Source organism: Drosophila tropicalis, unplaced genomic scaffold (genome assembly GCF_018151085.1).
Source record: "Drosophila tropicalis isolate 14030-0801.00 unplaced genomic scaffold, ASM1815108v1 contig_169, whole genome shotgun sequence".
Taxonomy (NCBI): Eukaryota; Metazoa; Arthropoda; class Insecta; order Diptera; family Drosophilidae; genus Drosophila; species Drosophila tropicalis.
In genome coordinates this window covers 1-13143 of record NW_027172614.1, presented here as the reverse complement: position 1 = coordinate 13143, position 13143 = coordinate 1, and the positions used below count along the sequence as shown (strand labels likewise).

Genomic DNA, 13143 nt, shown 5'->3' with positions numbered 1-13143 from the left:
ATGCTTGTGCTAATTAATTAGTCGTCGAGGCTTTTTTTCAGCTTACCAAGACAATTGGATAACGCTTCAGCAATGCTTAAATTAATGTTTGCCCAATGATTTCACAAAATTCAAGTCGCGAACCAAGTTGCTGTAAACTTTATTTTGTCATACCATGACTAATCCTTCCTTGCTCCAGAATATTAGCATGGCTTCCGCAATAAAATTCCCCAAGCTCTACTTTACTTGGAATGGCAATGCGACACAAAAATTTAAGGAGACTGTGGCAGAGCAAAATTACAACCGACGGTTTAGTGCGTGCTGTGACAGTCAAGACGGAATGGAACAAACGAATGGAGTGTGTCATAATATGTTGCTCATTAAATTCTTTTTTAGTGTGCTCATTTTTAATAATATTAGTTAACTTGTTTTTTAAGAGAACTAGCTTCTGTTAGTACTAGTGCAGTACTTGGTAGATGATTTGTCTAAGTGGCCCACTCAAATAGGCAACTGAACAACAAAGATTCTGATTCGAATTCTAGGCGAGTGTACGGATGTAGTTTTCGTCCAAGCCTCAGGCCATAGTTGCTAGTGCTTGTAAAATATATTTATGTTAATAGGCGAAGGCGAAAAGGTGAGGTTGCATGTAATTGGATGATAATAAAAAACAAGTTAGTTTTTGAATTTATTTATCTTGATTTAATTGAGAAAACACAATTTATTTCCCAACAGAAAAAGTGGCCACAAAAACAGAGAATTTGTTGAGATTTTCTTTTTTCTTACATTAATCTTGTTTACTTTTTGTTTGATTATCCAAAGTAGTCTGATCGTCTGTCTCTGTTGCCTCCATAGTTCTTATGGATGCTACTAAAGTTGGCCTGAGAATTTCCGTTTGTCCGCCGCCACCACCACCACCACGTTGGGGCTCACATTCGCAATACGCCTGTTGGCCACCACCACAGGTAATAATCGCTGGTGGCATGTAAGGAGCACCCGTACAGACGGGGCACCTTCATGATATATTTATATACATATATCGACGAATTAGAATACTGAATAAATGTGATTGTTTCGACTTACCCTCCCTCAACAATAGCCGGAGCAGCTCCAATAGGTAAAGGTATTATTTTTTTTGTACAGACACATAAGGCGATGGGCCACCAAGATGATGGGTAATAGAACTAAACCTCCAAGTAGAGCGCCTACCCAATAGCCATTCTAAGGATATGAAGAATTAGCATTATTTAACCAATAGCTAGTAACTAACTATGTTTAGGGATTGAGTTAAAAAGAAACGCTTACAATCGGATCGACCATATTATGACAGATAAATTCAACACCACGATCGTAAATGTAGGCCAGTGGATCACATCGACCCACATTATGGTTGACCTGAGTGAGAACCATTTCAACGTATTGCCCAGTATGCTCCGCCAGAGTTTGGGTTAGATTTAAGGTCACCGTGTTGACAAATTGCTTGCCGCGATCCTGAATGAACTTCTCCGCACGTACTACGGCCTCAATCAGCACTTGTATGGATGTAGCAAAATCGAAATTCTCATACAAAAATCAGCTCATCGATTTTGTTCAACTTTTGGACAAGGCTACTGTGGATGCTCTTGAGCTCATCACTATAAGCCTCATGGTAGGCTTTGGCAGTCAAATGTTCATTGTAGAATGCGTAGACTGCCGAATCGTATTCAGAAGATAGTTCGTAAGACAATTGTCTTAGACTTCCAGCCAGATTACTTAGCGACATGGGCGTGAACGTGGAGCACATACTAGCAGTGTAACGGGTACTATGATAAGTTGATAAATTGTCATTTCGCATTTTGTTAATCTGGCTTCTTTCGGTTGACGTTAATATCACGAATTTTGATAGGTCGTCTTCAAATATGTGATGTTCGCTAGAATCATCTAGGTTCAAAACTTTAAGACGAGACAAATCGTTGATATCATACATATGATTCTCGCGTAAGATATCAAAAATTGTTCGATTTGCCGTACAAGCCTTAACGGCTTTAGACAACCGAAATGCTGGAACCTCCGTCTGATCTTCATCATCGTGACTTGGTGTGCGATACATTGTTGAATCGAGTTGACGAAGGCTATTCTCCTCCTTATTGCGAAGCGAGGCGCATGCCCCCTCATAGGTAATTAGCCCCATCATGAAATAGAAAGTGCCGACTAATATTATAAACGATACCACGCAGAAAATCAACAAAATGACACTGGAATAAGATGAAATGGCTATTTAGAAAAAGGGGAATGCCGCAAATATAATGCCTGAATGTCCACTCACATTAATAGACACATTGCTCCAGTGCCCCTACTGCAGAAGCCTCCAGTACTATGTGCTGAACCCATAACTCCGCAAATCAGGGACACAATAAGTATAACAATAATCTACAAGTCACAATAAGGGCGAGAAACGAAATAGAGTGGTCGTCGATTGGGTTTCCAAGCAATCGCTTACCAAGAACAATGACAAACAGACCAGTAAATTGACTAGGTCTCGGCCAGTACCAAATCTTTCATAAACATCTTCAAACGATTTCGTTGAATGGAGAGTATTTTGATGAATATCACTTAGTACCGAATTAACAATATTGTGTATTTTATTGGACTGTTCACGGAACGCATCACTTCCCTTCTTCACATCACGAATGAGAGGCGGTATCAGGTGTTCCATTTGCTTTTGGACCATGGCATTGACTTCTAGCAATCGCTGCAGTGCTCTTTTGGGTACTTCATAATGTTTTTTCTTGATAATACTCTCGATACTTTCTACATAGATAGTAGTATTAGGCAGCTCGTCAAAATGCAAACAGGTAGTTGTGTCAATGAATTCAACGTCCATGTTATTAACCATTCTCATGCAATGATCCGTTCCGCAAAGATTTGAGGCCGCATAATTAATATCACGTTTCATGCCTCGAACACCTATGCGCGTGACAAATACAGGTATGATAATCGGGTTTGAATAATGTGTTATTGTATGTAAGCTACCATCTCTTAACTGGGAACCAGTGTAACGCAATTCCTTTTCCAACTTGTCCACTTGCCTCATTATTTGTAGGGCCTCTGGCATATTATCCAAAATACGCTCTAATTCGGTTACAGCATTGCTTTCTGATGTATCCGCGAGATCCAAAAACAAGTGCTTATGAGCATCTACGATATAAGGTTACTTACTGTGTCAGCAGTAAACTAATATAAAACCCACCATTTAGCTGGTCAATCATATGATTCTCCAGTTCTTCGTAGTTAAGCACTAGCAGATGATGGATATTATCGGCAACATCCTTCATGAAAAGACAAGTGTCCTCACTACCGCGACGAATTGTGTCCGACGAGTCCTGTAGACCGCGATCCAAAAGTCTATTCGAGAAGAAGGCTATAAGGAGAGCCAATCTAAAATCAAACGATATCGGGATAAGATAAGAGCGATGTAGAATGGGAAAAAATTTGAACCTACAGCAAAAGGAAAATGAGCACTGCCAAACAAATACCACAGCAGAGGCGTCGACGATAGTCCTGGCGCTCATCGCAAGGTGGACAACCCTGCTTGCAACGTCGACAGCAACAAAAACAGCAATAGCAAACGCTATGAATTAAGTGTTTTGTTAGCCATACACACAGAGTTAATACCATTCACTTACGCAATAAATGGCACTACAATGATAACGATAAGGAGGAGCACAATCCAGACAAACACCAGCCAATACTTGGCCATTAAGTCGGCCCAATCATCCTCTTCGGATTTGGAACCCAAAGCCAGGGTATCATTATCCTTCATCACAACATATCCTAGAAACCAGAATAAGACATTGCCTCAGTAAAAGTTGCACTCACTTACCCGGCGGCAGGGCCGGAGTATCTGTGACTATGGTATCGAATACGAAACGTGAGAAATTAAAAACTATATCCATAGTTGCATCACTGCGAATCGGTGCCTTCGTATAATTCGTTTTCGATGTGTAGGGGGTAAACTCAACTGCTGGCCAATGGGCTTGTCCCAACTGTTCGTGAGTTGTTCCATGGCCTATGTAGCCTTCTCGCCATATCACCGAGTCATCTGCAAATTCGTCGCCGCCCCCGGGATTTGTTTTGTTATCCTTTGTGGAGCCTTCTGATGACCCATCCGGAAGCCCGCTATTTTCATCATCCTGGGCAAAACTTCTTGAGATCAGAGTGGCAAAAAAAATAGCGCATATCACCACACTGAGGTAACCAACCACCTGGTTGGCATTGTGATCATTCCTTCGTCGCGTTTGGTTTGCGGTTCGCCTTGGTTTGATCTTCGAGGCAGTTGATTTAGTATTATCTAACATACTTAACATTTAACAAGCTCCTATTTCGAATAATAGCGGGTCATCATGCACCAAAAACACTACTGCATAAATTTGGTTGAAATTGAAAAACGACTTAAAATTTTCGCGGACTTCGTATGAGTATGTGTTCGTGTATTATGTTTATATATAGAATACAAAAATTTTCTCCAACGATATTCAAAAGCAGTGATTCAAAAATTGAATTGACAAAATGATAAAACAAAAACTTTTCTGTACGAAAACTAACAATTCGTTTGACAAATTTTTCGGATAGGCCTTGGATTTGAATTAGAAACAATTACGCCATTACTCAACATTGTTTATGATATAAGAAAATAATGTGAGGAAAAGAATGCTTGAAATAGGAATGCGTGATATGATATAAAATGAAAGATAAGAATATACAGTCGATTGAATTTTTTAAAAAAATGTTCTGTTCTGGCGACATTTCCGTTAACTTTTTGCACTTTTTTTTGGTTGTGTACTTAAATGTTAAAATGTATATTTACTACAAGAAGCCAGAAATAAACAACAAGTGCCTTTGGGCCATATTTTTAGGCTGCTTTCAAACAAATGGCAAAAAAAAAAAAATTACATCGAAATAAAAAAAAGTCTACGGCTTAAAGACACCCTCTTAAACTTGGTTTTCGACTAAATATGGCCTAATTCACTCAGCAACTACTATTCAAAAGCTTTCTACTTTTTTTAACAAATTAATATACTTTTGTATCTTATGGCTACAGGGTATAAAAAACGCTTAACGCACACCACCAGAGGCGTGTCCATGGCAGCAGCGGCATACTAGCAGCCCTCTCAGTCAGCATTTCAAGTGGTTTCCGGAGGCATGACGGTAAGGAGGAGGGTAGGCAAGTGAAATAAGAGGCAACGGGGCGAAAAGAAGGTTCAAACCAGAGCACACCGCAGATAGTCGGTCGGAGGGGGGTCACCCTGGCGATGGGTCGCTGGCTTTCGGTCACCGTAGTCGGTTTCGGGTCGACAATGGTGATGCAGATGATGATGTGTGAGCCTTTGCTATTGGGACTGCAGTTGTTCAACTTTTGACAAGGGCCTCCAACAGCCAGCCGACAGGCCCAAAGATTTGTGGCTCACACTTAAAGGCAAAAAAACACAAAATGTCAAAGGCTAGAGAGAGAAAGGATTGTGTGTGTACAATATTTGGCTTATATTTTTGTATTGATTTCATGCACAAATTGAAGAAATGCTAATTTACAATTTTCATGCAAAAATACGAAACTCCTAACAAAGGAATTCCTTCAAGTCTGCCAGGCTCGGCAAATATGTATCCGGAATCATTGTCAATTTTTTCTCATCACCATCTTCACAAATTTTTTGAACATCCTTTAAAGTGTTAACTCCAGTGCCAACAAACAGAGATTGAAAACCGCAATTGTGAGCGAAAATAATATCCGTAGAAAGACTGAAAAAAAGGTGTTAGGGGCAATGGAATAAGCATTAATTAGATGTTTGACTGAAATGTACATACGTATCCCCAATCACAAGAGTTGTTTCGGGCTTAATTACTTCACACTGCTGTAGATGGGCCACCATCCAGGGATTAGGCTTGCCCAAAATAAGAGGTTTTCGAGAAGTGAGTGCCTTAATGGCCGCCACCATAGCTCCCGCACCCACAATTAAACGTTTCTCCCCAACAGGATAGGCTGCATCCAGACAAGTTCCAAGAAAGAGGACATTGTCATTCCTCAGATATGAACTAGCTCGTTCTATTTCTGGTACTGTAAACTCATCATCTTTACCCACAATTACAGCCCCTACATTTGCATCAAGTTTATCTTTGGGGGCAAACTTGTCGTCACTGGAAAATGCACAAATACCAAATTTGGCCAATTCTTGCATAATACAACGTTCGCCCACCACATAGGCTTTTTTCTGAAACTTTTTGGCATTTAAGAAATTCGCTATGGACAGCGATGAGCTAAGAACTTCATGTTCTTGGACAACAATTCCAAATTGATTGGCCTTCCTGCTCAGATCTGCAGCCATCATTGAAGAATTGTTTGTCACCAGAAAGGTCTGTTTCCCTGAAGCAGACAGTAGATTAAATGTGTCCGCTGCACCCTCAATTGGTCGGTTCAAATGCCAAAGCACTCCATCGGCACCGCAGAGAATCACCTCGAACGTGTTGAGCCATTGGCGTACTCGTTGTTTGGGTATTTTAATTAGATTGGAGCAACTTTGCTTAAACATGTCCCTGTTCTATTTTCGATTCAATGAGATAATGTTTCATATACGGCACAAAACAGCTTGTTATCAAACGCACACTAGATTAAGGGGTTTCAGGGCTCGTTTTAAGCTCCTAAGCAACAACGATTAGCACTTCATCAAAATTGATTTTAAATGAAAAAAATTACAAATCTAAATCCAACTCTTTTTAATATATGTACATACATACATATGTACATATGTACTATCTAATTTCTTTTGGAACCATTTTAAGAACTAGTTCAGTTCGAAGTGATTTGACAAGTCCGAACTTGCTGCCAGTGCTGCCATTTATTTTGGGAAACTAAACCAATTGACAGTCGCACACGCAAAATGAAAAGGTGAAAAGGCTACTTAAAGCGAAACTGGGCAAACAAAAACAGGTAAGATGTGTTCGCTTAAAGCGAATTACGTATGTCAACAGCATTTTGAATAACTTAGATGGGTTTCAGCTGCACTGAGGCACAAAATGCCCTATGATTTTAACACAAAATCAAATAAGAATACGGATTTTACGGCAATTCCAGCAACAACAACATCATCATCGTTAGAAGCACCAGGTAGTGCACCGAGAGACCCCCTATCAAGCGAGAATTTTACAGGATTAAGCTCAACGCCACCATATTTAGCAAAAATCGGTCTAAGAACGGTTTGGAAGATGTCCGAACCTCAACGTCCTGTCCAGCCTAATACTGGGGATGACACTGAGAAGTGTTTTGATGACGAACTATTTGTAAAGATACCAGATTTCAGCTCCAAGCGTACGATACCTTTGTCAATGGAATATGGATATGACTCCGACAGCTTCAGTGATGAAGAAGAGAGTGATGAAGGTGTTCCTTGTTTGCCTTATAATGCTGAAGGTCATCGCTTATTCAATTTTTTGCAATATCTAACAGCGCACCGCTGGATGTGGTGTGAATTTTTTGAATCATTAGTGGATAAGCCTATCCTTGCCGATGCCTATGATGTAAATCGTTTCATGTGTGACTTTTACCCGCAGATAGCCACTCGACAATTGTCACGTCATGGCTGGCAACTGATAAGACGTATAATGGGTAAAGCGAGACGATTCTCTTCAGCATTTGTCGATCAGGAACGCTTAGAGCTGGAGCGTGGTCGACGTATTATACGTGATTTGCAACTTGGGACTTTCAACAACAAGCTTATTGATGAGGACTACTATGACCTGATACCCCGGCGCATTCCCATGCCCCTGACCATAGGGTGTAAGGTAACGTCTTTAATAGATAAGAAGATTCCGCCTGGTAAAAATCAATTAGTAACATCCCGGTATGGCCTCAGGGATGGCCTGCTTGTGGGGCATGAACCGCATGAAAACAGTTACTTTGTTGAATTTAGTTTTGAAGGCAAATCGAAGGTCATCAATGTACCAGATTATGCCATATGTCCAATACTGGAACCCAAGAGCTTGGATGTGTCAACAATAATAATGGAAATTGATACAGAACAGAACAAAACAGTCACTACTTATGAGCCAAAGCAGAACTACTGTCAAAACTATCCAAACAGTCCTTATAGCAAGTGCTTGCTAGAGTCCGTACTTCAACTTAAGAGTATATTGAAAATTAAAAAAAAGACTGTTCAGGATATAGCCAGTATAAATCAGGAATTTGAATTTAGTAATTTCGGAAACTCGACACGTTCGCTAAGCACAATTGCTTCTTCTAAATCCACTGGCCAACGAGATGATATCCAACGACGATACGCATCCCTTATGATCGCATTGCATCGCATCAATGCAGAGATCCAAGAGCCCCTACAAATAGCCCGAGCGTTTGTTTATCGCTTCAACAACTCCCTGCAAGCCCAGTATCTACAGTGTCTTTCGCAGAGCCAACTGTACCAACAGGCTCGCACATTTGCCGAATTGGATATGAAGACGGCCGAAAAAAACAGTGCCATGCCCCTAGGCATTCAGGGTACTAGAGAATTGCTTTTGAATATACAAACCATTTTCTATCTGTGCGGCCAGTTGGGTGACTATTACAATCAAGTTAATATCGAGGCAGTACTAAACGACGTGGTGACTTACGTCTTAGCAACACTACCGTCCGTCTTAAGTGTTCCATTTAAGAAGGTAATCCATTTGGTAGAAGCCTTGTGTAGTCGTTTGGCCGCCCAACAGCAAGCTGATCAGCTAATGGAAGACAATCTAATGCATTCTTTCGAACTGCCCATAAATTACCAAGACGCAGAAGACAATCTAATGCATTCTTTCGAACTGCCCATAAATTACCAAGACGCAGAGGAACTAGAGGAACTGGAGCAACTTGAGGAACTATACCAAATGCATCTTCTACAACAACTGCAGGAAAATAATGAGGCAGAAACATCGTAAGCTTAAAAATTATGGGACACAAAACAAATTATTGGCTATTGCGCACAGGAATAAATCATTTGATTATAACCTTAATAAAACGTAACCAATGTAGTCGATCAAATTTGAACATTCCCCCGGTTTGTTTTTTTTTTTTTGGACATCTTGAAAAAGGTTTAAAGAAAAAGTTTTTCTTTCACAGAAAAAATAAAGTTGATGGGTACACACAGTTTCAGTTTCCATTCCAGCTTTCATCATAGAAATGTCGCCCATTACGAACCAGGGACCAAGCCTACCCCTAACCGCAGTCCATTGCTGGTTGGTCCATTGTTCGCAGTATATGCTTGCATCCGTACATAAATCAGCATTTAAAGTGTTTTCTATTTTTTAATTACTAGATAAATGCACTTTGCTCATAAATTGTGCGGGCGTAAAGCCAGTGAAGGTTTTGCTGATAGCTTACCCAGAATTTATGGGTAGACTGACTACCACCATCCTATTATGTCCTTCATAAAGATATCATTATATGCCTCGGAATGAATTTGTAGCCTAACCCCATTTTTGCTTAGCTTAACTTGGACTCGGCAAATAAGTAGCATGGCTACATATAAAATATTGACAAACTATTGCAAAACCGACCAGCTGGCGGATGTTCTTAGACCACAAGATAAAATAAGGTTTCTTTTATACCCTTTGGGGTAGAAGAAACGTGCGCCAGGAGACATCGCTATGAGTGATTATTTTGATCATAACAAATGTGTAACTATATGCAAACACAAAGGGAACGAGTCGATTTTTTTGAGCTCACAGAACAAGCGAATTAAATTAATGTTGGCCTTCAAGTGTAATAACTTAGTCACTAGTTTATCTCTGTAGGACGATGAGTTCGGGAGAGGGGAAGGGGGAGGGGGGCGCCAATGCCTTGGCAACATTATTGGATAAATGAAATTAAATATGCCGCATTACATAATCCAATGCATTTGAGATTACTCAAGCTTCCTTCTGGTTGGTCTGTTTATATATTGACACTTGATCATTAATTATATTTGCGCGTGGCGGGGCATCGTTTATAAGGCTGGCCAGCTAGCAAGCAAACATAACCTAATAACATTCGATATGAAAGTAATCATATAAAAACGCCAACTTAATTGATTAACGATAGTTCCTAGAGGCTCAGGCGGGTAGATGCCAATGCGGATGTGCGGGCCTGAATTAATCCAAATACCATAGCAAACTTTTCGCCCAACAATTTGCTTTATTAAATTGTCATCAATGGCAACGGCGTTAAGTTTGTATGAAAGGCTAACTGGGTCAGAACACACGACGCCAATTTATGTTGTATTTGCAGTTGTTGTGTTTGTACAGCATAAGGACCATCCCATCCAACCTTCATGTCCCACAAGTTTTTCGAATAACCCTCGGATTCATGTACACACATTCAAGTGTCTGCTGATTAGACAGAACGCTATGTGGGGTGAAAGAGAATTTCATGTTTATATGTATGTATGGACATGAGCTCGGCAAAAGGCCTTAGCAGTGTTCGTTCATTTATCGCGATTTTCTCTAAGCCAGCTCTATATTGGCTGGCCACTGTAGCTGCGACTACTTGATACCCAAGGCTACAAATGCTCATTATATGTATACTTTCACAAGGAATTTTTATTTGATATATCTGAATGGACGACAAAAATGTTACTCTTTATAGCTTCTACTTCTTGCAGTTTTCACCAACAACTGTTAAATTTTTAAAATGGTCTAATATTCGCAGAGTACCTAGAAATTGTGTTAGAGCCAACTCGAAATAACCATTCAGTTGACTCATTTCTCTGCTTGTAAATCAGGCCTCGACATCTGTACGCGTGTGTATGCGATGTGCGTGTGTGTTTGTGTGCGTGTGTGTGTTCGGCGTGAGATGATGGGAGATGAAAAATGATTTATATAACGACCGGCAGTTGTGGCGGCAAATGCAAATGTGCAATAACAACAAATACGATTGTAAAGGAAATCTGGTGAACACACAGAAGAAAAAACAAGAAGACCAGCCGGCGGCAACATTTATGGTATAAATCGGAAAAGATGGCTTAAATTTCGGTTTGCTTTTGGTTTTGCATGATTCGATACATAGTTTGGATTGGGTTTGGCCTAATGATTGACGTGGCCAAGAGGGTACATGATTGTCAGTGATAAGTCCGGAGCTTTAATTACATTACCATATTTATTTAACGCCCTGAAAACTCAAGGGTCCAGAATGTAAAATTAAATAAAACCAGAAATCCCGGTAAGAAAAAAACAACACAAAACGTCAGTTGTACGTACAACATTTTCATCTAGTGCAGCCAATCCAACGTGTTGAACATGTGCACAAGTGGATGTGTACGTATGTATGTGTATGTATGTGTGGAAGTGTGTGATGGAGTTGGTTTAATGAAAGAGCATTTCGAGCTTGATGAATTTAAAAGTGTGTCACAGAGACAAAATTTAATACATTCAATTTGAATTATTTAGCATAATGTTGAGCAAAGTAAAGCAAAGAGCACAATTTGTTCTGTGCTGCTCGACAGCTCAACTGTCAAACTAATGCTTTCAAATTTCCCACAGAATTTGCCAGTGTTTAATGTGTTATAATTTGGTTTAATGTGCAGACATTTAACACAAACCCAAAAAACCGCTAACAACAAAAAGTACTACATGGCCCAAGGCTGCTGTGCTCCGCTCTGCTTTTCACATTGTATGGAATCATGAGGCGCATCGTTGAATTGGCTTATGTTGGGTTTGGGTTGCGTTTTGGTAGAGGGGTGTCTTCTTGTGGTTTGAGCTCGTATTTTGCATTTACCTCAACAAAGATTGTGCACTGATTGCTATTTAGTTGACTGGTTTGTGGCACGTAGCTACCGACTATGCAACTATCTTAGCCAACTTGTATGTACTTCAGGCATTTTTATTGAAATTTGCAAGCCAACTAAATTCTTGTTTCTCCCCACCCATCACTCTCTTTCCTTCTTTCTTTTATTCTCACTGAATAAGTGTGTGTGTATGTGTGTGTATGACACGTTTTAATTTTGCTAAGCATTCCCCCAATGCCTTTAAGGCGTGGTCCGCTTTGTATATTCAGCACTCAAAGATATTGTTATTAACGAGGGCTGCCAGAATTATAACTTATTTTCCATCTGATATTTACTTTGTTTAATCGTGGACAAAAAATAACTGACGACGACTTTAAAAAACCATTTTACCCCATCCGAAAGTGGTTTATTATCTGTTTGGCAATTGTAGCTGATTCAACAGCATATAAAAGCATTCATGGAAATCGTCGGAATCGTAGTACAACAAACAAATTGTTTTTTTCGTCCTGTGGTCAAATAAAGAACAGACCACCAATGGCAGAGACCCTGGGCAGTTTTCCTTAAGTATTTTATCTACCATTAATTGAGATTGAAACGTTAGCTCTTTGGCCTTTTTCCTCAAGACTATTGTATAACACAGCGACAAAATAAAGGAAGGTGCAGGAGGAGAAATCGCAATTCGTTGCCATGGCCATTTCGCCAAGAAATAATGGCATTCCTCGTGACCCAGTTGAAACTGACGATGCTATCTGTGGCATGATTTATGCACAGATCCAATGATAATTTTAAGTTTTCTATTGTTTGTGCTGAATGCCTGCCTGTTGATAAGTGGACAAAGTGCCAACACTTTAATTTGATTTCGATTTTCAAATGAAGCGATAGCGAAATGGAGCTCGACGAGTTGCCAAGTTAGGGTGATGTCAGACAAATTTTGTTGTTAATCCCATAACGCCAAGTGAAAAACTTATTCTAACTTTGAGGTAACTATGTAATTATATATATATATTTTTTTTTGCAACAAAAATGTTTGATTTTTTTTAATTGTTTTCGGAATTATTTCCGTCTCCAAAATGAGAAAGTACGATCTTTTGAATTGTCATTCAGCAAAGCATTTTTTTCGCATGTCCATAGACTTCAACCAAAAACCAACTATTTTTTAAGCTCCGAAAACACACGTATGTATAACAACAGTTGGATGAAGCGATAAAGCGAGAAAGCGATTCAGAATCGCTTTCTCGCAACTCGCTCAACTTGTCGCTTTGGCTCTCTTCTCGCTTCGCTTGCACTCTGACATGTATTCAACGATTACATATTAATTTGAATGCACAGCTTTCTCGCTCATTGTCGCTCAATATTATCGCATCGCTTATCGCGTCCACTCTGACATCATCAAATGACCGAGTTA

At 39.8% G+C, this 13143-nt stretch overlaps 3 protein-coding genes across 3 annotated transcripts; 1 reads left to right on the top strand and 2 right to left on the bottom strand.

The window, feature by feature from the left end:
• Positions 1 to 651: 651 nt before the first annotated feature.
• LOC137572017 (prominin-like protein) lies at positions 652 to 4525 on the bottom strand. Its single transcript, XM_068283784.1, has 10 exons — positions 3839 to 4525; positions 3642 to 3789; positions 3458 to 3586; positions 3206 to 3393; positions 2989 to 3153; positions 2456 to 2922; positions 2282 to 2385; positions 1282 to 2210; positions 1060 to 1197; positions 652 to 989 (listed from the first exon to the last, which is right to left on the bottom strand). Exons 1-8 carry the CDS (start codon positions 4320 to 4322, stop codon positions 1538 to 1540), a joined length of 2358 nt encoding a protein of 785 aa, XP_068139885.1. The 5' UTR covers positions 4323 to 4525; the 3' UTR covers positions 652 to 989; positions 1060 to 1197; positions 1282 to 1537.
• Positions 4526 to 5786: 1261 nt separating this feature from the next.
• Positions 5787 to 6539, bottom strand: LOC137571986 (uncharacterized). Its single transcript, XM_068283752.1, has one exon. It carries the CDS (start codon positions 6537 to 6539, stop codon positions 5787 to 5789), a length of 753 nt encoding a protein of 250 aa, XP_068139853.1.
• Positions 6540 to 7212: 673 nt separating this feature from the next.
• On the top strand, positions 7213 to 8916 carry aly (always early). Its single transcript, XM_068283821.1, has one exon. It carries the CDS (start codon positions 7213 to 7215, stop codon positions 8914 to 8916), a length of 1704 nt encoding a protein of 567 aa, XP_068139922.1.
• The last annotated feature ends 4227 nt before the right edge of the window (positions 8917 to 13143 follow it).

Coding starts and splice junctions, on each gene's coding strand:
- LOC137571986 (XM_068283752.1), bottom strand. CDS start 6,539: ATGTTTAAGCAAAGTTGCTCCAATCTAATTAAAATACCCAAACAACGA.
- aly (XM_068283821.1), top strand. CDS start 7,213: ATGTCCGAACCTCAACGTCCTGTCCAGCCTAATACTGGGGATGACACT.
- LOC137572017 (XM_068283784.1), bottom strand. CDS start 4,322: ATGTTAAGTATGTTAGATAATACTAAATCAACTGCCTCGAAGATCAAA. Junction 2,923..2,988: donor TGGTTCCCAGTTAAGAGATG/GTAGCTTACATA, acceptor TCACGCGCATAG/GTGTTCGAGGCATGAAACGT. Junction 2,386..2,455: donor TCTGTTTGTCATTGTTCTTG/GTAAGCGATTGC, acceptor TGTGACTTGTAG/ATTATTGTTATACTTATTGT.